This window comes from Prosopis cineraria, unplaced genomic scaffold (genome assembly GCF_029017545.1).
Source record: "Prosopis cineraria cultivar Desert tree isolate PC_DT_omini unplaced genomic scaffold, ASM2901754v1 PC7, whole genome shotgun sequence".
NCBI lineage: Eukaryota > Viridiplantae > Streptophyta > Magnoliopsida > Fabales > Fabaceae > Prosopis > Prosopis cineraria.
Window position 1 is genome coordinate 23,593,758 of NW_026555338.1, and position 23,518 is coordinate 23,617,275.

At 31.2% G+C, this 23,518-nt stretch overlaps 3 protein-coding genes and 1 pseudogene across 3 annotated transcripts; 2 read left to right on the forward strand and 2 right to left on the reverse strand.

Moving 5' to 3' along the window:
• Positions 1–148: 148 nt before the first annotated feature.
• On the forward strand, positions 149–3,346 carry LOC129316600 (putative RING-H2 finger protein ATL21A). The gene is made up of 4 exons (XM_054961014.1): positions 149–405; positions 492–811; positions 903–1,220; positions 3,228–3,346. Exons 1-4 carry the CDS (start codon positions 149–151, stop codon positions 3,344–3,346), a joined length of 1,014 nt encoding a protein of 337 aa, XP_054816989.1.
• A 10,187-nt stretch (positions 3,347–13,533) lies between these two features.
• Positions 13,534–15,022, reverse strand: LOC129315503 (rust resistance kinase Lr10-like; annotated as a pseudogene).
• A 73-nt stretch (positions 15,023–15,095) lies between these two features.
• On the reverse strand, positions 15,096–15,560 carry LOC129315504 (RING-H2 finger protein ATL22-like). Its single transcript, XM_054959243.1, has one exon. The coding sequence runs from the start codon at positions 15,558–15,560 to the stop codon at positions 15,096–15,098; it is 465 nt and encodes a 154-aa protein (XP_054815218.1).
• A 1,843-nt stretch (positions 15,561–17,403) lies between these two features.
• On the forward strand, positions 17,404–22,311 carry LOC129315502 (rust resistance kinase Lr10-like). The gene is made up of 4 exons (XM_054959242.1): positions 17,404–18,289; positions 18,385–18,417; positions 18,536–18,559; positions 20,857–22,311. The coding sequence occupies exons 1-4, from the start codon at positions 17,563–17,565 to the stop codon at positions 22,119–22,121; spliced, it is 2,049 nt and encodes a 682-aa protein (XP_054815217.1). The 5' UTR covers positions 17,404–17,562; the 3' UTR covers positions 22,122–22,311.
• Positions 22,312–23,518: the final 1,207 nt, after the last annotated feature.

The window sequence follows — 23,518 nt, forward strand, 5'->3', positions numbered from 1 at the left end:
AAAATATTTTAGTCAAAACCAAAACACAAGCAGTTCAAATATTTCGGTTCACTGAAAAATATAGCTAAATGATCTCCAGTGTGAAGTTGAGGTGCTTGAAAGACACACACAGTTACAATGATAGGATTCTGCAGAAACTTGGAGATTGATGATCTTGGTATTCATTCTGCTTACCCAAAATGGATCGTGTCAGAACCAGTGTGAAGAATTAAAGTGTGGACGTCATGGTCCTGTGGTTCGATTTCCCTTCCGGATCAAAGATAGGCATCCGGTTGATTGTGGCTATCCTGGCTTTGATATCACTTGTTCAGATCACGACCAGCTCCTTCTTGACCTGCCTACACCTTCAGGTCCGGTAAGCCTCTCCGTCAGAAATATCTATTACCGATCTCGGAAAATTGAACTGTATGATCCTCAAAGTTGCCTTCAGAACTTGTTTTATAGACTCCACAACTACTCCAAACCATCAACTTTCAAATTTGAGTCATCAGATTCATTTCTAAACATTGCTTTCCTCTCAATTGTTCTGACAATCAAGACATGTTCTCTTGCCCAATCCATGTTGCTGCATCCACTGACCAATTCCTTGGCTCGAATATACTGTTCTGTACCAAAATGATTGAGATTTCGTCAAATCAACTGTATAACATACAGAAAAATGCTTTGAATCTCAGTTGGTCGAAACCCAATTGTACTAGATGTGAAATTAAGGGACAGATGTGTAAACTGAAGAACAATGGAACCAAAGACGATATTGAATGTCTCGACTATGATCACAAGAAACAAATATCAACTCGTATAGCTGTTGCAGGTGAAGCTCAATCGTTCAGATCTATCTTCTCCTTTTTTTACACATTGAACTACTTTTTTTTTTTAATTATGGAATTTTCAATTTTGTGCAGTAACAACATCAGGTTCTGTCATGATCCTCCTGGTGCTCGTTGGACTCTTTCTATTACATAGACATTTCAAATTGAAAGGAGAGGATAGAGTGAGACTTGAAAAGTTTCTAGAAGATTATCGATCACTTAAACCTACTAGGTTCTCTTATGCTGATCTTCATCGAATGACGAGTGGTTTTAAGGATACGTTAGGTGAAGGTGCTCATGGATCAGTGTTTAAAGGGAAGCTTTCAGAAGAAATTTTGGTTGCTGTGAAGATGCTCAATAACTCAGAGGTGGATCATGGGAAAGAGTTCATAAATGAAGTTGGAGCTATAGGTAAAATCCACCATGTCAACGGTTGTTCGTTTACTTGGCTTTTGTGCTGATGGATTTCATCAAGCTCTTGTTTATGATTTCTTTCCAAATGGTTCCTTACAAAGATATGTTTCTGCTCCAAATGATGAAGACAATACTGTCTTCCTTGGATGGGAAAACTTGCAGCAAATCGCTATTGGTATAGCTAAAGGGATTGAGTATCTTCACGAGGGTTGTGATCCTAGGATTATTCACTTTGATATCAATCCTCATAATGTTCTTTTGAAGAAAACTTCCTTCCGAAAATATCTGATTTTTGTTTGGCTAAACTATACTCTAAAGATATCAATCCTCATAATGTTCTTTTGGAAGAAAACTTCCTTCCGAAAATATCTGATTTTGGTTTGGCTAAACTATACTCTAAAGATAGAAGTGCAGTGTCGATGACCACAGCAAGAGGAACTTTAGGTTACATCGCGCCTGAAGTTTTCTCTAGAAATTTTGGAAATGTAACACATAAAGCTGATATATATAGTTACGGAATGTTGCTGATAGAGATGGTTAGTGGAAGGAAGAATACAAACACTGAAAAAGAAGGTCCTCAAGTTCTATACCCAGAATGGATTCATAATTTAGTGAAAGGAGGAGATGTTCACATTCAAATAGGAAGCAAAGAAGATATTAGAATTGCGAAAAAATTAGCAATTGTGGGACTTTGGTGCATTCAGTGGAACCCAGCAGATCGTCCATCCATCAAAACAGTGTTACAAATGTTGGAAGGAGGAGATGACAACTTAACAGCACCTCAAAATCCTTTGAATTCCCCTTTTATTAATACTAGTGTTGTTATTCCTAGCAGACATATAAATTCAGAGCTAGAAGTAATTCATGAATCGGATTGATTATATGTTTGTTCAACAATTAGGGTGACCAAATACTAACTTCACTTGTATTAAGTAGCATTCTCTAAGAGTTGTTGTACAATTCTATCCTTTTTGAGTGAAATGGGAATTATCATTAACTTAACTGGAAACTGTACAGGCTATGCATCAAAACCAAAGAGAAGAAAACAAACAGACTTTACATCAAAATTCTAAGAGTAGAAAATGATTTTGAAGTATGGTTAACCATGGCTCGAATTTCTGAAAGAACGGCATCAACAGTGAAAATTTCATCAGCAAAGAGACATTGTTTTCTGACATCCCATAACTTCCAAGTGATGCTTACCCCAATCTTCCAAGAGATGTCCAGGCGAGGATTGTGCAGACAAGCATCAGCTGCATAATCATTGTTTCAAAAGTGTTTGTGAAGGAAATAATAACAGCAGAATCAAAAGTCTCACGAAATCAAACCAAAAAGATAGGGGAAAAAAAAAGGAAGAAACGAAGAGGAATTATGCAAGCACAAGCACTTTGTAAGGGGAAAAAATCAGAAGTACTCCATGCTGTTATAGTAAAACATTCAAAGCCATGGAATTTCTAATCTCATATTCAGGCCAAAGTGCTTTTAAAGCCGGACAAGAAATTTCCATTGGTTAACATATTATGTCTTCTTTGGTATATTGACATGTACAGATTAACATTACTTTTCCCATTCATCTGAAATTCAAATTAATGGAGATATGTCTTCCACTTTATATATTAATCGGAGGTTGCATAAAATTAAAAACTATCAAAGCTGCTTCCAGCAATTTCGTAAAACAGGACAATCAGACATTGCTTAACATATTGGTCTGCATAAACCCCATCCTTCCACTTGGGCATGTAATTGAATAAAGATGGTTAACTCAAAGGAGCAATAATCATAAATCTCTGGAACTTTAAACAAACCTATAAATCTCTGGAACTTTAAACAAACCTTGAGATCTTTTCAAGATGACTGCATTTGGGATTTGAATGACTTTATCTTCTTCTCCAAGTCTTTTTAGCCTACCTTCACTATTATTGTCATGTTCCTTAATTGATTCCTCAAGCGTTGAGGCTGTCTCGACTCAGGTTTCATAAATAATTTGCTTTTCCTTGACTGCAGATTTTGCTTCTGCAAGCTCTTGCTCAAATTTCTTCTCTAGTTCCCCCAAGCTACAAAGACAAGAGAAGTACAGAGGAAGCAAAGTGAGAATGATGAATAACATTAACGAGGAAAATTAAAATTTTTATGATGGAGTGAAATTAAGGTAAAATCACAGCCTTTTTATGAATCAATTTTTTGTAAAGAAAATTTTTATAATAAAAAATATATCTATTACAAGTTATTCTTTAAAAGAAAAATTCTTGTAAAAATTCGTTATGAATGATAGATCCACCTATTCAGAAAAAAAAATTGTTGTATATAATTTGTGCATCACACGAGAAATTAATTAGTTGAAAAGAAAGTGATGTATGATAACTAAAAGCTAGCTACTTTTTCCTTAGTATTTTGAAGTTTATCAGTGATATATCTTCACAATGATAGGCATTATGTTCTGTCATTGATAGTTGAAGATCTTTTCCCTTCTATTTAGCCCCCATTCCGCCCCCCTTTTCAGATTTGGATCAAGGACTGAATTTTTATACGGACAAGACCTCAAGGACTTAGCCTAAATGAGTCAAATATGAAAAAATTACTGGCAAAAAAAGAAGACAAAAAAATGACTTTTTTTTTAAAAAATTTTTGATTTAAAAAGGAAATCAAATAGCTCTAAATATATAAATATAAATATTGTGTTCCCAAGGGATTCTCACAACCAACATCCATGAGATTGATTTCTTGAAGAATTTGAGCAAATTAAGGTTTATCCTCTCTTAAGTGATGCTCTCCATACATTCCTTAAGAATCAAACTTTTGAATAATGTTTAAGAGGTCTAAATTTATCATCTGTACCACCTCCACTTGATAGCCCCAAAAATAATTTGATTCCAATGTCGCTTTATCCATAACACTAACAGCACATTGTGTTTTGGGTCACTAGCTCTAAAGTATTTCTAAAGCCTTAAACTACCATATCTCACAACTCGGCCCAAAGCACTATTTTTTTTTCCCTCTCATGCTTTGACGTGGGCCAGAATGAGACCCACAATGCAATTCACAGTTATTGGCCCATTTTTAATATACATCACAAATTTCGGATTTTTTTTTTTAAAAGCACACTTGCATGATTTGAAACCTTCTCCTGGTAAAATAAAATAAAATAAAATAAAATAAAATAAAATTGATTAAAAAAATTAAGATAAAAATAAACTAAATCATTCTTCCCTCCATGTTAAGCATAATAACCAAAAATCTCATGAACTATGATTTCCAACTTATAAACTAAATAACCTCTCTTCTTACGAATGTGCTCACATATCATCTTTGATTATTTATTTTATTTTTTTTTTTAATACATTCATTTCATCTATTCTAATAAGCAAACTGACTTTAATGATTTATTTCCCCAAGTGTTCTTTCCTAGATGCCAAGCAAGGTGGGAGAGTTTCATGGTATTGGTCTTGGATCAATAATGGGAGGGATTTCCCTCTCGGCTCCACACTCAAAATCCTCATTTTGTTTCACCCGAGATGCAGAAGCCAGATTTAAATTTTCTAAGCATCAATAGCAGAGACTTTCACTCAAGTCTATTAATTTTGGCCTAAAGTGGCCTAGGAGCATTCCAAGGCCACTTTTAAATTTCATATAAAGTTCAATAGATCCAAATGACTATTCAAACGTCTCAATTAACTCAACGTCAATCAACCAATTAAATACTAAATTAATTAATTTAACTTTTTGATTAAATTTTCGGACGTTGCACTTCCTCATCAACCTAACAACCTCTGCATAAGAGTATTGATGGGCATTTATTTCCTGAAGTGTTCCTTCTTAGATGCCAAAAGATGGGAAAGCTTCAGGGATTTATTGTCGGGTAGACTTTTTTTTTTTTTTTTTTTGAGAAAATCTAAGCATTTCACCATTTCCTGAACTTTAAAAGGATATAAGATGGGAAAATCTAAGTGTGTCGGTAGAGGTATTTCACCATTTCCTGTAGTTTCACCAAAAAAGTTTCTCAAAAAAGTATCTCTGCGACAGATTGGAAATGGTGAAACTGCAAGAAAAGGAAAGATGATTGGATTCCAACACTCCCTAGTCACTTGTGTCCCTACCACTCATGATCAAAGAGATATTAACTTTAATATCTCAATTTATATAAAATTTAATAATAATAAAATGATATATATAGATGAAAAATTCATAACTAAATAAGACTTCGATTATCTCAAGTATAAGCCGATATACAACCCATTGAACCACCATAATTTGCATAGAGTTTAGAGATAATGAAAAAAGTGAAACTATCATATCTTTGTGGTTATCGATTAATGCTTATATGAAGCAAATCAGTAGCCATTTTAATAAATTAATTAATTAATTATATTCCATAGAGAGGGAATAACTGACAGTCACAAGGTTGTAGGTTGGGCCTCGCCTATTAGATTTACTTGTGTGGCTCACCTATCACGATTCATATAAGATCATAAAGACTAATTTATTTAAGCTCATTAATTAATACAAATTTATAAAAATATTCCAACAAGAGAGTCAATACAATGGTTGTGAGAATAGACAAAGGAGAATGATATATAGGTCCTAAAAAAACTAATTAATTTAAATTAAATTTTAAATGTTAATTTTAAGATTTACAAGTTTGACTTTTAATTTTATAATTTTATTGTAATGAATTTATAATTTATTTTTTTTAATTTAATATAATTAAAAAATAATTTTATTTTTTTATTAAAATTTTAAAATATAAATTATAAATTTATTACAATAAATTATAAATTTAAAAAAAAATTACATATCTTTAAAATTTATTATTTAAAAATTAATTTGAATTAATAGGTGCTTAGATGCTTGTCAGTCATTCCCCCAATAGATAATGGCATCTTGCTGAATTGGAGAGAGAAATTGATTTGACAACACTACAAGCCATGAGGGTGTGCTTATGTGGTGTCCATCTAGAAATAAGAAATGGAATGTATTTTGTCAAAGAGGGAAAATATATACTCCCTTTATTTAAAAATAAAAATATTTTTAATTAAATTTTTTTTTTAATAAATTTATTTATTTTTAAATAATTCTATCTTTTTATATTTATCTTATAAAATATCTTATAATAAATATAAAGTCATTGCACTTTTAGAAAAAGAATAATGATTGCACCTTAAAAAATTAAAAATACCTTACATTTTTTAACATTTAATTTATCATAAAATACTTTACATTTTTAAATATAAGGAGTATTATGAAGCACAATTTTGTAAAAATAAATATTTCTATCTGATCAGTGACGGATCCGAAAATTTTAGTAATGGGGGCAACATTTATGCCAAATATAAATATTAACATTTTTTAAAAAATATAATTCTAAATATTAATTAAAATAATTTAAATAAATTATTAAGAAGTTTAAAATATATCTTAATTTCATTTATATCATAAAATTATTTTTATAATAAATACAAGATAAATAATATTTTTAAATATGTGTGTTTGATAATTTTTAAAATTGTGGGACAATTAATTTTTCAAAGGGGTCAACAATTAATTTTTCAAAGGGGTCAACTGCAATTTTTAAGTCGGGCAAGTGTAATTTTTACAAAAAAATAAAAATAAAAAGTTTTATCTTTTACAAATTTCCTGGGGACAACTGCCCCCACTTTCCATAGCGTGGATACGTCCCTGTATCTGATGGATCATGTCTCTTGCATGTGAAGTATTTTTTTCCCCAAAAATAATATAAAATCAGATTTAGACCTAGAATCTACAATTTTTCTTCCACAATTCGAATTTTAACTTCCATATTATTTGTACTTTTTTAGGAAAAATAAAAATACAGTTAAAAAATTAGTGACATTCAAATATTTAAAATTTATTTTTAAAAAATAAGTTACAATTATTTATTCAGACAATTACAAATTAAAATTTTATTTATAAACAAAAATTTATATTTAGAATTTATTTTTTATATTAAAATACTTAAATTTATAATTATTTAAATCAGTATTTATAATTTATTTTTTTAAAAAAACTATCTAAGATCTACTTGCAATTAATTTTGTTAGACTTAACTGTTACTCTCCTCTTCTTTTCTTCTCTAGTTCTTCTATCAAATCAATTGTTGAATTTTACTTTTTCATGTTTTTTACAAATATTTGCTTCACACACTCAAAATATTGTTTCTATTCAATAAAATATTTATAATATTCATATATAGTCTACGGTACAATAAATTTTTTCCCACCAACGATTTGCGCATAAATAGCCTTTTTTTGAATAACTCGGGAGAATTGCACTGCAGAACCCAAAACCAATATATTTATTTTAAAGACCCATAAAATCTGAAATAATTTTGCATGCCCAAATACCTCTCTTGTAATTAAGTTTCCAGTGAAAAGATATAATTTCCCTTTTGTGAAATAAATGAACCTTTTATTAAAAATAAATAAATTTTGATTGTTATTTATGAACTTTTTGTAGAAAGTTTATTTGGATAACTTGTAAATTTCCTTCTCTCCAACAAATGCAAACCACATGAGCTATATAAAAATAAATAGATATTTTATTTAAATAAATGGACTTTAAATATTATTCACAAAGCTTCTGTTGTAAATTTTATTTAGATAATTTGTAAATATCTTCTTCTTTACTAAATATAAACTATATAGACTATGTAAAATGAATAGACATTTTATCATTGGTAAAGAGACTTTAAATATTAGTTACCGAGTTTTTATTGTAAATATTATTTTGATACCTTGTAAATTTTATTCTTTAAAGTGTAATTCATGTAAACTATGTGAAATAAATTAATGTTTTTGTTGCTAATAAATAAACTTTAAATATTATTTTTGAATATTTTGTCTTGCATTTCACAAAAGGACAATTCCATTTTTAACAAAAAATTAATTGGAAGATAAGCCTTTGGACATGAAGAATTGCTTCAAAGTCTACAGGATTTTTAATACAAATATGTTAATTATGGGAGCATACAGTTCAATTCTCCCAACTATTATTTTAGCATCAAGTATGCGGGTCCATATTTTTAATTATATCAATCAAAATCAAATGTAGAAAACATGTTCTTTGCGTGCTTTATTGGGAACTTACATGTCACCACACGCGTGCATAAAAAAGACTATCAAATATCATTGTATCAGGCATCAACGCAATGTTGTTGAAATTGACCAGATCAGATCCGATTGATCCGACTATCACTCACTAAATAAAACAGTTTGGTTCAATCAGTCAAATTAATTTGACATTTGATCCAGATTGATCTAAATTAACTAGCCAATTTTGAGAGAATTGGTTTTGACCTGAAAACTGAAGCCGAGTCAACCCGGGTCAAAGCCAAAACATTAAAAAAAAGAAATTTAGGTTAAGTTGTTTAGATTCGTAATTTCTCTTCTCTAATCACTAATTTTTTTTTTCTTTTCTTCTTTAATCTCTAATCTCTCTTTTATGGCCCAAGTTCAATCTCTAACTTCTCCTTCAACCTCTGCCTCCAGCTCTAAAGATGTAACCTTTGGCATCGAAATCGAAAGCTTTGTAAGTCATGACATGATTGCGTGCCTCCAGCTCCAACATTTTCTTTCGAGATCACAAGCTTGTACTGACATGCATCTACCTCCAACTTCAACGATCCAAGCATCTAACTTTTAGAACTGAGATCCCAAGCACCATTGACAAATTAATATTTTATTTATATAATTGTGCATATAATATTATTTTTTATTTAATTTTTATATCACCAGTTTGATCGCCGGTCTAACCGGTTATATCATAAAAATCACGACCCATTGCTCTTTTCAATTCGATATCCGATCTGGATTTCAAAACACTACATTGGCACGGTATATTCAACTTCAATATAATTGATTTGATACTCCCTCCTTTAAAAATATAAAACATATTTTAAAAAATTAAATATTTAAACATATAAAATCTTTTAAAATATAATTATTTTTTTTAAATATCTCTATTAAATAAATTACTTTATATTTTTTAAGGTAAAATATTTTATTAAATAAAAATAAATATAAAAAAATAAAATTAATTTAAAAATAAATAATTATTTTATTAAGGTAAAAATACTTCATATTTTAAAAGACATGAGATAATTGAGTTTTGGTCAAAAGTTAAAAAATTAGTCAACACTATTAAATTTCTTGTGGGACCCACCCATGAAGGTCACCGGGGTTTCCAACTTCAAGTCTTTGCAACTGATTATTGGAGTGGTCTTTTGAACTTTTTCCAAGTTCCGTACATAGGCGTGGACTGACCTTGTCAAAAACTAATTAGAGAAAATATTTTTTTTTTTCAAAAAAAAATTTATAAGTTATTTTATTAAATTTTGAACACAAATTTTTTTATTTTTCATTAAATATTAGAGAAAAAAAATTTAAAGTATATATATTTAATAGGATTAAATTTAAAAACTTATTAAATTTTATAATAGAGTTAATGAATTTTAAATTTTTTTTATTCTAATAAAATATGTTAAAAGTGACTTATAAATAATATTAAAGAATTAACTCTAAAGAATACCATTTTATTCAACTTAAATCTCAATAAATTTTTGAATGTAAAGTAAGTTGTTTTGGGTCCTTGGTGATAGTTGATATTTACCTCATAATCATCATTATATTAGTATCTGGAAATTGAAGGTTTAATTTCAAGGTAAACAAAAATGTGTCATTGAGCAATTCGACCCCAAAGTATATATAGATCAGCCTCTAGTAGCATTTGGATCTTAAACTTGTGTTTTGCATAATATTCTTTATTAACTTTTAAAAAACGATACAATGTAGCTTTTATTGTTAATACAAGTTAATTTTAATTATTAGTAGGTAATGAAAAATGACAAAGAAAATTAAAAAATAATCAAAAAAATTGCAAACAAGAACCCAAAAAAATGGAAAAGGACTAAGAAACTCTTTTTTTTTATTGTAATTTTTGAGATTCTATTTTATATTTTTTAGTTAATTAATAATTAAATTTAATTTTTATTAATAATACGAGTTACAATACACCATTTTCAAAAATTGAGAGAGAATACTGTATAAAAAATTTTCAAACGCTCTTGAATTTATAATTTAAAAGCCAAATTTCTATTTAACTCAAAGAAAATTGAAAATTTACTAATAATTAATAAAAATATATAATATTACAGTAACAGAATAAACCTAAAATTATTATAAAAAAGGAATAAACCTAAAATTTAGTGTTCCAAAAATTTAATCTTGTCAAAGTCTCGTGTTCCCATGCTAGTCTTCCTAATCTTTTATGTCCCCACAAATATATCTGGAAATCCAGAGGCGTGGACTGACCTGGACAAAAATTAAAGTTTATGTCCACACAAAAATCTGGAAATTTTGTGATCTTTGTCTTCTTAATTGTGTGTGGACTGTAGATATGACAGGTACATGTGAGGGACCACCTTTTCAAAATCAAAAGCCAAGGGTCGAACCTTGCTTTTTACGTTCATGTTAAAAGTTATTTAAATGAAATATTTTAGAAGAAAGTATATTTGAAGGTAGAGTTGAGAATAAAAATGACTTAAAAGTCCTGTTTAAATTAAAATTTAAGTTTTAAAAATTAAATTTTTTAAAATAATTAGGTTTGAGAGCTTAATCTTGATAAGTCCTGTAAAAAAAACTCGGTCTCAAACGACCATTCAAGTCTTATTATATTATTATTATTATTTTTAAATAGAACACGCATTTGAAACCAATAAGAACTTTCTCCCTTGATCATACATATGTTATATTATTATTAATTTTCATTTATTTTAAAATTAATTTAATATAATTTAATAAATATCAATGTACAATATAAAATTTATATTATTTTTTATTTAGTGTTCCAAAAATTTAATCTTGTCAAAGTCTCGTGTTCCCATGCTAGTCTTTCTAATCTTTTATGTCCCCACAAATATATCTGGAAATCCAGAGGCGTGGACTGACCTGGACAAAAATTAAAGTTTATGTCCACACAAAAATCTGGAAATTTTGTGATCTTTGTCTTCTTAATTGTGTGTGGACTGTAGATATGACAGGTACATGTGAGGGACCACCTTTTCAAAATCAGAAGCCAAGGGTCGAACCTTGCTTTTTACGTTCATGTTAAAAGTTATTTAAATGAAATATTTTAGAAGAAAGTATATTTGAAGGTAGAGTTGAGAATAAAAATGACTTAAAAGTACTGTTTAAATTAAAATTTAAGCTTTAAAAATTAAATTTTTTAAAATAATTAAGTTTGAGAGCTTAATCTTGATAAGTCCTGTAAAAAAAACTCGGTCTCAAATGACCATTCAAGTCTTGTTATATTATTATTATTATTTTTAAATAGAACACGCATTTGAAACCAATAAGAACTTCTCCCTTGATCATACATATGTTATATTATTATTAATTTTCATTTATTTTAAAATTAATTTAATATAATTTAATAAATATCAATGTACAATATAAAATTTATATTATTTTTTATTTTTCTATAATTATTATATTTATGTATTTATAAACATGAACAATTTTTTAATTAAGATTTAAATTTTCTTACTAAACTTTTAAATGTTTGTTGTTTAATTTTTAAAAGACTACGAGAATTTTTATTTTTTAAAAAATTTAATTAATTTATAGTGTTTTATTTTATTTTATTTTTTAAATTTTTTTAAAATAGGGTTTATGAATTCAATCTTATGCCTTTTAAATAAGGATCGAGCCGTAAAAAAGAGGTAAAAAAATGAGAAATTAAACTTAAAAGCTCAAGCTCTTATGAGTCGAGGATAGAGTCCCCCTGTTTTTCCTGCTATATTTGAAGGTATACATAAACAATGGTTGGTGAAAAAAAAAAAAAAAAGCATATCTAAACAGTAAACAATCACGGAGCGCAACTCTATATAGCTCTTCAAATGTACTGCTTCTTCTTTCTTCTTCTCTGTGATTCTTTTGTTTTCAGTCCTTCCTCTACCCCTGAGAAATGGCTCGCATGTGTGATTTTTTTTTCTCTTGGCCAACACTCACGTGTGTGTGATTCTACGTATAAAATATTGGTTCCAACTTCTTGTCATAACTCTTATGATCAAATATAATTACTAATTCCCCCAAAAATAGAATCAATTAATGAAGTAATAAAAAGAGGGAAAAAATACCAGTCATCCCTATAAATGTCATTTAGATTGAACTGGTTTATTATAATTTTATAATGTTAATTTATTATTTTTTCTGTGGAATTGTTGGAGGAAAAATTCCTTAGAGAACAACATGTATTTAGTATTAATGTATATTGAACTATTGATATATATATAGTAGTATATATATTTTCAATATATCAAACTTTATAATTTGTTTATTCTTATTATCAACAAATATAATTTTATGTTATTTAAAATTTTTACACATAGATTTTTCAAACATTTTTTAATATTAGAAATTTGCACAACAAAAAGCACAAACTGTAAAAATAAATGCCCATTTTAGTAATTATACATTCAAAATCTCATTTAACTACATATAATTCAAAAAAAATTTAATTTACTAAACTAACTTTTGAAAAAAAATTATCCAAATACAAATTTTATTACAACAAGTAATTTTTATTAAATTAATTTTTGTTAAATGAACTTTTGATAATTTGACTTTTGTCAAATGAATTTTTGACATGCTGTGATGATATAACTTTTGATAACAAAAATATTAAAATTAAGTCACATTGTTTAAGATTAAAATAGTTATTTTTAGTTAGAGGTTTTATAAAAAGAGATTTTTTTTTTTTAATTTTTCATAGGTATCCTCCCATGAAAAACAATTTCGTTTGAGATACAGTTAGGCACTAAATGTGGATACCTCCTCCAATGGAATTCAACTTGATTTGCCATGTTATAAGGACTAGCTTCTTCTATTAAACCTAATCTCCATTGGTTATAAAAGGTGATTTATTTTGTAAAGATTTAATAAAAAGAATATATAATTTTATTTGTTTACAATAATAAAAAATTAATTATTGTTAATTATTTTAAATTTTATGATATCTTTCTTGCTTCCTGTTTTATAAAATAATTTATTATTTAATTATTTTAAAATTTTATCATATTTTCATACATCTTGTATTTTTAAAGCATTCTCTTTCATCTATTGCATCATATTATTTTCAGAAGCTATTTAAAACAACTTTTTGAAATAATTAGATATCTATTTTTTTCATATTCTGATTATTTTTAAGTTTAAATAAACATCATAAAACCTCACAAATTATTTTTTTTCAAAAAAGATGTGATTTTTTCATAAGAAAGCTGAAACAAATAGGCTCTTAATATTCTCACTCATGCAGTAAAGATGGAATAATTCTTAGATAATATTGCTTAATACAAGTGATACATTATTATTTGGTGGCTCAACAATAAAACATACATATGTTCATTCCAGTTCATGAATCACTTCCAACTCTAAATTCATCTGCCTTCTAGGAAAAACTTTTGATTTAATAGAAGATGATTCCAAAGGATTCAAGGGCAATGTTAATTTCTCACCTTCTCCTTCCAACATTTGCAGCACTGTTTTAATACTTGGACGGTCCATTGGGTTCCACTGAATGCACCAAAGTCCCACAATTGCCAATTTTTTTGCAATTCTAATATCTTCATCACCATCCCCTATTTGAATGGGAACATTTCCTTCCACTAAATCATGAATCCATTCTGGATATAGAACTTGAAAACTTTCTTGAACCATCTTTATATTCTTCCTTCCACTAACTATCTCTATTAGCAACATTCCATAACTATAAATATCTGCTTATGTGACACACTTCCGAAATTTCTAGAGCAAATTTCGGGCGCAATATAACCTAAAGTTCCTCTTGCTTCAGTAATTGACATTGCACTTCTAGTTTTAGAGCATAATTTAGCCAAACCAAAATCAGATATTTTTGGAACAAAGTTGTCATCTAAAAGAACGTTATAGGGATTGATATCAAAGTGAACAATCCTAGGATCACAACCCTCGTGAAGATACTCAATCCCTTTGCTATGCCAATAGCAATTTGCTGCAATTTTCCCATCCCAGGAAGACAATGTCATTTGGAGCAGATATGTACTTTTGCAAGGACCCATTTTGAAAGAAATGATAAACAAGAGCGTGGTGAAATCCATCAGCACAAAAGCCAAGTAAACGAACTATGTTAAAATGGTGGATTTTACCCATAGCTCTGACTTCATTTATGAACTCTTTACCATCCCCCTCTGAGCTATTCAGCAGCATCTTCACAGCAACCAAAACCTCATCTGACAGCTTTCCTTTAAATACTGATCCATGAGCACCTTCACCTAACTTATCTTTAAAACCACTCGTCAATCGATGAAGATCAGCATAAGAGAACCTAGTAGGTTTCAGTGATCGATAATCTTCCAGAAACTTTTCAAGTCTCACTCGATCCTCTCTTTTCAATCTGAAATGTCTGTGTAATAGAAAGAGTCCAATGAGCACTAGAAGCAGCAAAATTGAACCTGATGTTACTCCTGCACAATATTGAATATTCCATAATTCAAAAAACTATAGTTCATCGGGGGAAGAAAATTAAGGAGAAAATCAGAACGATGGAGTTTCACCTGCACCAACTATAAGAGTTGATCTACGTTTCTTGTGATCATAATCAAGACACTCAATATCATCTTCAGTTCCATTGTTCTTCAGTTTACACATCTGTCCCTTCATTTCACATATGCTACAATTTGGTTTCAACCAACTGAGGTTCAAAGAATTTTTCAGCATGTTACGCAATTGATTTGATGAAATCTCTCTCATTTTGGTGCAGGAGAGTAGATTCCATCAAGGAAAGAGGCATTTGATGGATAAACAAAAATGGGGCAAGAGAACGTTAACATGTCTTGATTGATATCATCTTCATAATATGATATCTGTCTGGATAGTCAAATGAAGAACAGTTGAGGAAAGTAATGTTTTGAAATTCATCTGATGGCTCAAATTTGAAGGGTGATGGTTTGGAGTTGTAGAGTTTAGGAAACAGGCTCTGAGGGCAACTTCGGGGATCGTAGAGTTCAATTTTCTGCGATCGGTAATAAATGTTCCTGATGGAGAGGCTTACCGGACCTGAAGTTGTGGGCAGGTCGATAAGGAGCTGGCGATAATGAGAACAAGTGATATCAAAGCCAGGATAGCCACACTCAACCGGATGCCTATCTTTGAGTCGGAAGGGAAATCGAACCACAGGACCATGACGTCCGCACCTTAATTCCTTGCACTGCCTTTGGCACGATCCTTTGGGGCTAAGCAGAATGAATACAAGGATCATCAACCTCCCAGTTATGCAGAATCCTATCATTGTAAGTTTGTGTGCCTTTCAAGAACCTCAACTTCACATGGGAGATCATTCAGCTATATTTTTAGGAGTGAACCGAAACATTTGAACTACGAGCAGAGTCAGTTTTTGTTTAGGTTTGACTAAAATATTTTCATTTATTTTTTTTTTGGAATAAATATGCAGATCAATTATTGTCAGAATAGGTAAAGAAAAGGAAAAGAATAAATTAAAATGGAGGTCAGACAGAAGCACAAATTAGACACGGAATCGCTCGAATTCTTTGTGACAGATACAAACTCAACAAAAACATTCAAGTGCAAAGCTTTTTATGCAGTAAAGGTATATTTTGGTCAACCTTGGTGGGTTGCATTTCAATTTTTTTTCAATATTAAAAAAAGTACAATGATTGCTTTCTTTGCCTTTCGTTCCCCTACACCCTTTAATTTTTCTAATATGTAGACCAAATCTGCTCCTAGCGTATAAAGAAAAGTAAAGAAAAGAAAATATATATATATATATATATGTTTTAAATTTTATTCATAATCTAGCCCTTTCTTACTAAAAAGAAAACTTTTAATTTCACTTGGACGCCTCACACCTTTCTGATATATGTACACACACACATACAGACGTGTTTCTGCTGTTAATTATATTGCTTTGCTTTGAGATTCAGTTATATTTTTACAAGTGAACCGGAATATTTTAACCAAGACAAACGACAGACAAAAGAGAAGAAAACAAAAGAAAAGATCCAGATCCAATATGAAAACGCTAAGAGTCTAGCTTGCCATGTGCTAAGTCTAAGGTATTATTTGGTGGTCAAAATATGCGTGCCATCTTTTCTTCTTCTTGTTTTTTTTTTTTTAGTAAAAGTGAAAAGCATGACAAAATCTATCACTGTAAAGAAAACAAATGGGCTAGGAATTCTAACATGTTATTTTTTAATACTTTTTATAATGTTTTTAACTTTTTAATTTTATTTTTCAATTTTTTAAATAATTGCCTTTTACATAAAACAAGAGATATTTTGATATATTGATGTTTCAAAATGGTAAAGATTTATATTTTTTATGAATTTTAAAGAAAAATATCATAAATACACCCTTTTATTTTTAAAAATAATAAAAAATATAAACCTTCACCATTTTAGGACATCAAGACATCAAAATATCTCTTATTTTATGTAGAAGCTAATAATTCAAAGAAAAATAAAAAAAATTGGAAAGTTGAAGCATTATAGGAGGCATTAGAGAAGGACACATTAGAGGCTCCTAGCACAAAATAAGAATTGGAATTATCAAGAAAAAAAAAAAGAAAAGAAAACTAAGAGCTAGGACATCAAGATTGGTGCCAAAAAAAAATCTAATTAAAGTTTGTTCCATAAAATGAGTATTGATAATTTAATTATATTTTTTTTATTATTGATAAGTATCCTCGCATTGGAGGTAATTAGAAATTAAATGTGGGCATCTTTTTTAGTGAAGATTTAAACTTAATTCGTTATGTTGTGAGGGACTAATCTATTTCGCTAAACTCAACCTTCTTGGTAGTTTAATATAATCCAATTATTTTTTGACATGGTTACATACATGTGTCTCCCTTCTTAACAAAAAAGGCTAGCTAGATTAGGAGGGGGTGATTTTTTTTTAATAGAAAGTAACCATCCATGCATGCATTATTAGTTGGGCCCCAAGAGAAGTGCGTGTATTTTTAAGGCCTGATAAATCTTAAAAGCACGTTCAAACCACATCTTGTGCTTTTGCTAAATTAAAAAAAAAAAAAGTTGAATCTTTCAAATATGTTTTTGTTAAGTTTAAACTAAAAATCAAGCACACATTTCGAATTATGAAGTGAAAATAGTCAAGCAAACACATGTCCAAGTTGGTCCCGCGGAAGCGCGTTTACTCTTAGAATTGTAATTGAGGTCCCAGCTTGATCCTACATTATAAGGTCTCTGACGGCTCGCACATATTGATCTGCAAATCAAGCAATTATATGTTTGCACTGTACTGCTGCAGTGGACATGAACATGGAACCAAGTTTGATTTCGAGACGAAGAAATTGGAGCGAAGTGGTAGCTTCGATCTTTGTTATTATTACTGTTCTTGAGTTCTTCCCCCAAATTGACGCAGTTTGTTCTCCATCGTGCGGCAAAATCACCAACATATCGTATCCTTTTCGTCTTAAAGGTGACCCCAAACATTGCGGCGACAAGAATTTTGAGTTACAGTGTATCTCCGGCAACGGCAGAGACGATGTCCTCGGGTTACGCATTCTCTCCGGCGAATTCTACGTGCTGTCGATCAACTACACAGTCTCCAGCATCCGACTGGTTGATCCAAACTTCTATGATGATCATCGCTCCAACAATTGCTCCTCCCTCCCTCGCTACTTCCTTTACGGCGGGAATTTCAGTGGATCCGACTTCAGTCTCCGTCTCCGAGATTTTAATTATGAAGTAATGTATATGAAGTGTGACAGAGCATTGAGGGACAATCCTTATTATGTCGACACCGATCCGTGCTTCTTGGGTTCGCATATTTACGCAGTTCCGGGAAACATATCGTTGGCGGACTTGAAGATCGGCTGCCACGTCATCGCCGTTACGCCGTCGTCGATTCCTGATGATGAGTTCCTTAAGTTGCGATACGTTGACATCCACCGGAACTTGCAGGTCTTTGGATTTGAGATAAGCTGGGATTCGGTTATTAATAGGTGTCCCCATACTCCATTGAACGCCGACCAATGCGGTGAGAAAACAAAAGGGCCAATCTAATTTCATTGCTGTAAATAAATTTCTTAGTTGCATAACTTGTTATGATCTAATTAATTTCATTTCTTTCAGAAATGGCGATATATTGTCTCGGACAAGCACTAGGTATGTAACACAGTTAAATTTTTCTTTCTTCAAATAATTTTAATTTTTTTAAAAATTGAAATTATGTCTTTCATTCTTATTTTGATGTAATTTAACGAAAATTTGAATTCCTTTGCAGCGACTTTGTGTAGCATATTGAACGGTAAGCCTTGATCTATTCAAGCCATTTTCTTTGTTCAAGGTACGTTGAACTAATTTTTTTTTTTTTATAACAAAGGAAAATAAATTACAAAGTAGTAATAGCGTCCTGCTGCATCACAATAATTAAGTCATAAGAAGAAAAATTCAAATGATGAAACCTAGCTATGCACGATAGGTCCTTTTTCGCAAGGACATCCACTACTTCATTAGCATCTCTAGAAATCCTTTAAATACGTACTTCTTAGGCACGATTCAGTAGGGCTTGTATCTCTAAGACAACACCAGAATCTGGTTGAGTGAGAGAGATTATTTCATTTATTGCTTCATGGCTTCTAGGGAATCTAATTCAAGAATAATTTGTCTATACTCGAGATCCCAAGTAACTTTAAGCCCCCACAAACAAGCCCACAACTCAACATGTAATGGGTCTCCATCACTCATCTTAAACATGAATCCACCTTGGAATTCTCCCTTATGATTGCGAATCAAACCATTACATCCGGAAATATTCTTTGTTACAACATATGCATCATCCACATTCAATTTATTCGATCCATTAGTAGGTGGGTACTAAGTTCCACTAAGGATAGGGCTAGTATGCCTCTGCCACATGGTTCCTACGAGCTTGCTTCGATACTCTTTGAAATTGTTCATAATTGCTAGACTCTGAGCATTGATAGTAGCATTCAGAGTGGTTTTGTCTTGAAAAATATTCTCATTCAATCTCCTCCAAAGGAGCCAACACACAATAGAAAAGAAAGAGCTCCAGGGAGTGCCTCTCTTCTTTCTTTGGGATTGCACATTCCATTTAGTCTACTCATGCAGATCGACACCAAAGAACTTCACTCTGCCCTCATGTGCAATATATTCCATCCAAAGTCTTTTTGTGATTGGGCACTCTCATAAGATGTGGATGAGATCCTCCACAACATCTTGACAGATCTCACACTGGACATCCACAAGCATTCCACGCTGCATTCGACTTGCATTAGCAAGTAACTTGTTATGATATGATAACAAAAAAAAAGACTTATAGTGTTTCGAGACTTGAAGCTTCTAGATTCGCTTCCAAGTGCTATCATAATCAGTTGTATGTTGAGCCACATTTTCATAGGTAGACTTGATCGAGAATTGCCCACTCTTACTCTACCTTCCAACTAGCGTCCTGTCAATCTTCACTGATAACAGTCCCAATTCAGGCAAAATTTGAAGTGGCTTTAATTCCAGACCATATATAAGAACTTGGTCTTTTCTTATTAATAGTCAGAAGGATATCAGAACTACATTTATATTTACTTCTTATAATTTGAACCCAAAGGTCATCACAATGTTTGATAATAGCCCAACCAAGCTTCATTTGAAAGGCTTGATTTTCTTGTTGCGCAAACCTAATTCCAAGTCCACCATGAGTCTTAGGTCTACACACTTTATCCCAAACAACCAGATGCACTTTCCTCTTTTCACTAGTAATACCCTAAAGGAAGTTCCAATTTGCCCTTTCCAGCTCATCACATGTTACAACCTGGATGCTAGCTGTTTGCATGGTGTGAATAGGAATACTAGAAGTAACAGAATTGATCAATGTGGTTCTCCCAGCAAGAGCAAGTGAACTAGCCTTCCAATTGGTCAACGTTTTTCACCTTATTAACAACTTCTTGGTACGTATTCTTGTCCACTCACTTGTGAAGGATCGATACTCCCAAGTACTCGCCAAGGTCTAAGGTGCGAGAGAAACCAAGAGCATTACTCAGCTCCAAGCTTCTATGGTAAGATACATTGAAGGAGAAGAATACCTTGGTCTTTGCCGCATTAACCTTAAGTCCTGAACTTTCACAAAATTGATTTAAGCAATCATTAATCACATCAGCCTTTTCAAGAGAAGCTTATGCAAAAAGAACAATATCATTAGCAAAAAAACAAATGAGAGATAGAAGGGCTATCCTTATATACTTTGACTGGCTTCCATTCACAATCATCCATTTTTTTCTGAATCAAATGGGCAAGTTTCTTCATACAAATCACAAATCATAATGACCTTCTATTAATTATATCAATAATTAGAAATGTTTTAATTGCAAATAAAGCCATAGTCATTTTTTGACATTTCAATATTTTGAGATCTTCAATTGTCTTTACTGTCTTCACAATGTCTCTAATTGTCATTTCCCCTTTTGTTATTTGTTCTTCAATTTCGTCACTGCCCTACTCTATTTATGTTGCCAATTTTAAATTGTCAAGTATTACAAACATTCGATTACACATACATGTTTTGATTGTTTTGGTGAGATAATTGTGCAGGAATCTATTTTGTAATAACACTTCGTTCCCCAGCAATATTTCGTTCAAGAACATCGCGTCTCAATCCTCCATTAAAGGACGCACCAGAATACTACATAGATGAGACAATGTTATATACATGGTATGTGGTAGTATTCTTGCTGGCAGTTAGAGCTCTCTTTGGAGTAACACTTTTAACTGCGCTGTTAATTTTCAAGAGGAGAAAGAGACACTTATCGATGTATGAAGATGTTGAACATTTTCTGCAACATAGTGATCTCATGCCCATCAGATACTCTTACAAGGAAATTAAGAATATGACCAAAGGCTTTAAAGACAAGTTGGGAGAAGGAGGTTTCGGTACTGTATACAAAGGCAAGCTGCGTAGTGGTCCTCTTGTAGCTGTTAAGTTGTTGGGTAAATTCAAAGCCAATGGCCAAGAATTTATTAGCGAAGTAGCTACCATCGGGAGGATACATCATGTTAATGTTGTTCGTCTTATTGGATTTTGTGTAGAGGGTTCAAAACGTGCTCTTGTCTATGAGTTTATGGTTAATGGTTCTCTTGATAAGCTTATTTTCCCTAAAGAAGGAAGTGCTTTTCTAAGTTATGAAAAAATACATCAGATATCTCTTGAAGTGGCTCGTGGGATTTCCTATCTTCATCATGGTTGTGATATGCAAATCTTACATTTTGATATTAAGCCACATAACATTCTCCTTGATGACAACTACATCCCAAAGGTTTCAGATTTCGGACTTGCAAAACTATATCCTAGAGATGATAGCAGTGTTGCTTTGACCGCTGTTAAAGGAACGTTAGGATATATGGCTCCTGAATTGTTTTACAAAAATATTGGAGGAGTGTCCTACAAAGCTGATGTTTATAGCTTTGGAATGCTTTTGATGGAAATGGCAAGTAGAAGAAGGAACACAAAATCACGTACTACCAAGCATTCAAGTGAAAATTACTTTCCATTATGGCTATATGATCATTTTACTCAAGAGAAAGACATAGGAATAATGGAAGACTTGACAAGAGAAGATAAGGACATAATAACAAAGATGTTCATTGTTGCATGGTGGTGTATTCAATTTAAACCAGTTGATCGTCCTTCAATGACCAAAGTTGTGGAGATGCTAGAAGCAAATGTTGAAAGCCTTGAAATACCTCCGAAACCAGTGTGGTATGCTCAGGAAAATATTGTAGCCAGCCATGGATCTAATTCTGATCAAGCATCATGTAGTGATTGCATAAGTTCTAGTTATGCAAGCGATGATTTTTAGAAAAATAATGATAGTAATAGTGGGAAATAATACAGAAACTGATGGAAGGGGCACAAAACTTTTATTTGCTTTAATAATTGTGGGTTGTATATCCTTTGTCTATTTTATAGCACTGCTTGATATGTTGTTACCTTGCTTTGTATTTTGCTTCACTAGTTTTATGGTATGAATATATGACTTTTTACTTTCATTTCGAGAAGAGTTGTAACAACATTTTGGAAAGATAATTAAAATCCATTCTCGTACTTCGAACTGTTTATAAGGTTAGTGGTATGAACTACAAAATAATACAGATAAGTGATAGAAAGGTAACTGATATATTAATGAGCCAACGTTCAGATATCCTGAATTACACAAATCGAGCAAGTTCAGAAATGATAGAAAGGAAATAACAGAAGGAAAAGCACAGAACAAGGAAATGCAGAAAGATGATAGCAGCAATAGAATCATTCATAGAGAAGATTACTCAATCATTGAACACGTTCCCATGTTGCAAATAAGGGTATTGGGTCAGAAATTCCTCAGCATCTTCCCATGTTGATGGAATTCGAGTATCCCGTTGAACCAGTATCTGTTTCTTCCATTGTGCTGCTCGTTGGATTTCAAATAAGCGCTGTCGATCCAAATTACTGGCTCTATTTTAGGATATTCAAGCACAAAGCATCATAAATATAACTCCAACCATTTGTTCAGAGCTTTAGATTGCCAGTCCGATTCCGAATGCCACTACAAAAGAAAGAAGAAGAAGAAGAAGAAGAAGAAGAACAGAGAGACTTTCAACGATGACTTTAACAATTTGCGAAGTCACCGCTGAAAATCTAACACAATGGTTTTCACATACAATGTAATTTGACAATATCGGTCAGGAAAGCATTAGTCGCTTGTTGACTGGAGAAATTGGCTGTTAGCGGAATAAAATTTCCATACTTGGAAAGGTAGTCCACCACTACCAAAATGACACTTATGTATCCTCTTGTTTCAGGTAGGCCCTAATGAAATCCACGGCAATATCTTCTCATATTCATTTTAGAATGGGTAGAGGTTGAAGCAATCCTACAAGGTGTACCTGAGGAATGAAACTCTTCCATAATTTGTCTTATCAAATCAGGCATTTCATGTGGTATAATATTTGCTCTATTTACGAGTAAGAAATTAATCAGCAGTTTCATAAACCATTTACTTAAAAGACCAAATTCATTAACGTCCATACAAATTTAGATTTTTAAAATCATTTAAAACGATCTAAAACGACTATAAATCTAAGCAGCACAAAAACATTACCTGCTCTAATAGATATTATCGTCTTATTGAAAACAAAGATTTGTTGTCATTTCATTTTTTTAGTACAAAGGGGATTAGCTAATTATTTGTTGCCCTTGACTGAAATCTTTTATTAA

Coding starts and splice junctions, on each gene's coding strand:
- LOC129316600 (XM_054961014.1), top strand. CDS start 149: ATGATCTTGGTATTCATTCTGCTTACCCAAAATGGATCGTGTCAGAAC. Junction 406..491: donor CGATCTCGGAAAATTGAACT/GTATGATCCTCA, acceptor TTGAGTCATCAG/ATTCATTTCTAAACATTGCT. Junction 812..902: donor AACTCGTATAGCTGTTGCAG/GTGAAGCTCAAT, acceptor AATTTTGTGCAG/TAACAACATCAGGTTCTGTC.
- LOC129315504 (XM_054959243.1), bottom strand. CDS start 15,560: ATGATAGGATTCTGCATAACTGGGAGGTTGATGATCCTTGTATTCATT.
- LOC129315502 (XM_054959242.1), top strand. CDS start 17,563: ATGAACATGGAACCAAGTTTGATTTCGAGACGAAGAAATTGGAGCGAA. Junction 18,290..18,384: donor ATTGAACGCCGACCAATGCG/GTGAGAAAACAA, acceptor CATTTCTTTCAG/AAATGGCGATATATTGTCTC. Junction 18,560..20,856: donor TTTGTGTAGCATATTGAACG/GTAAGCCTTGAT, acceptor ATAATTGTGCAG/GAATCTATTTTGTAATAACA.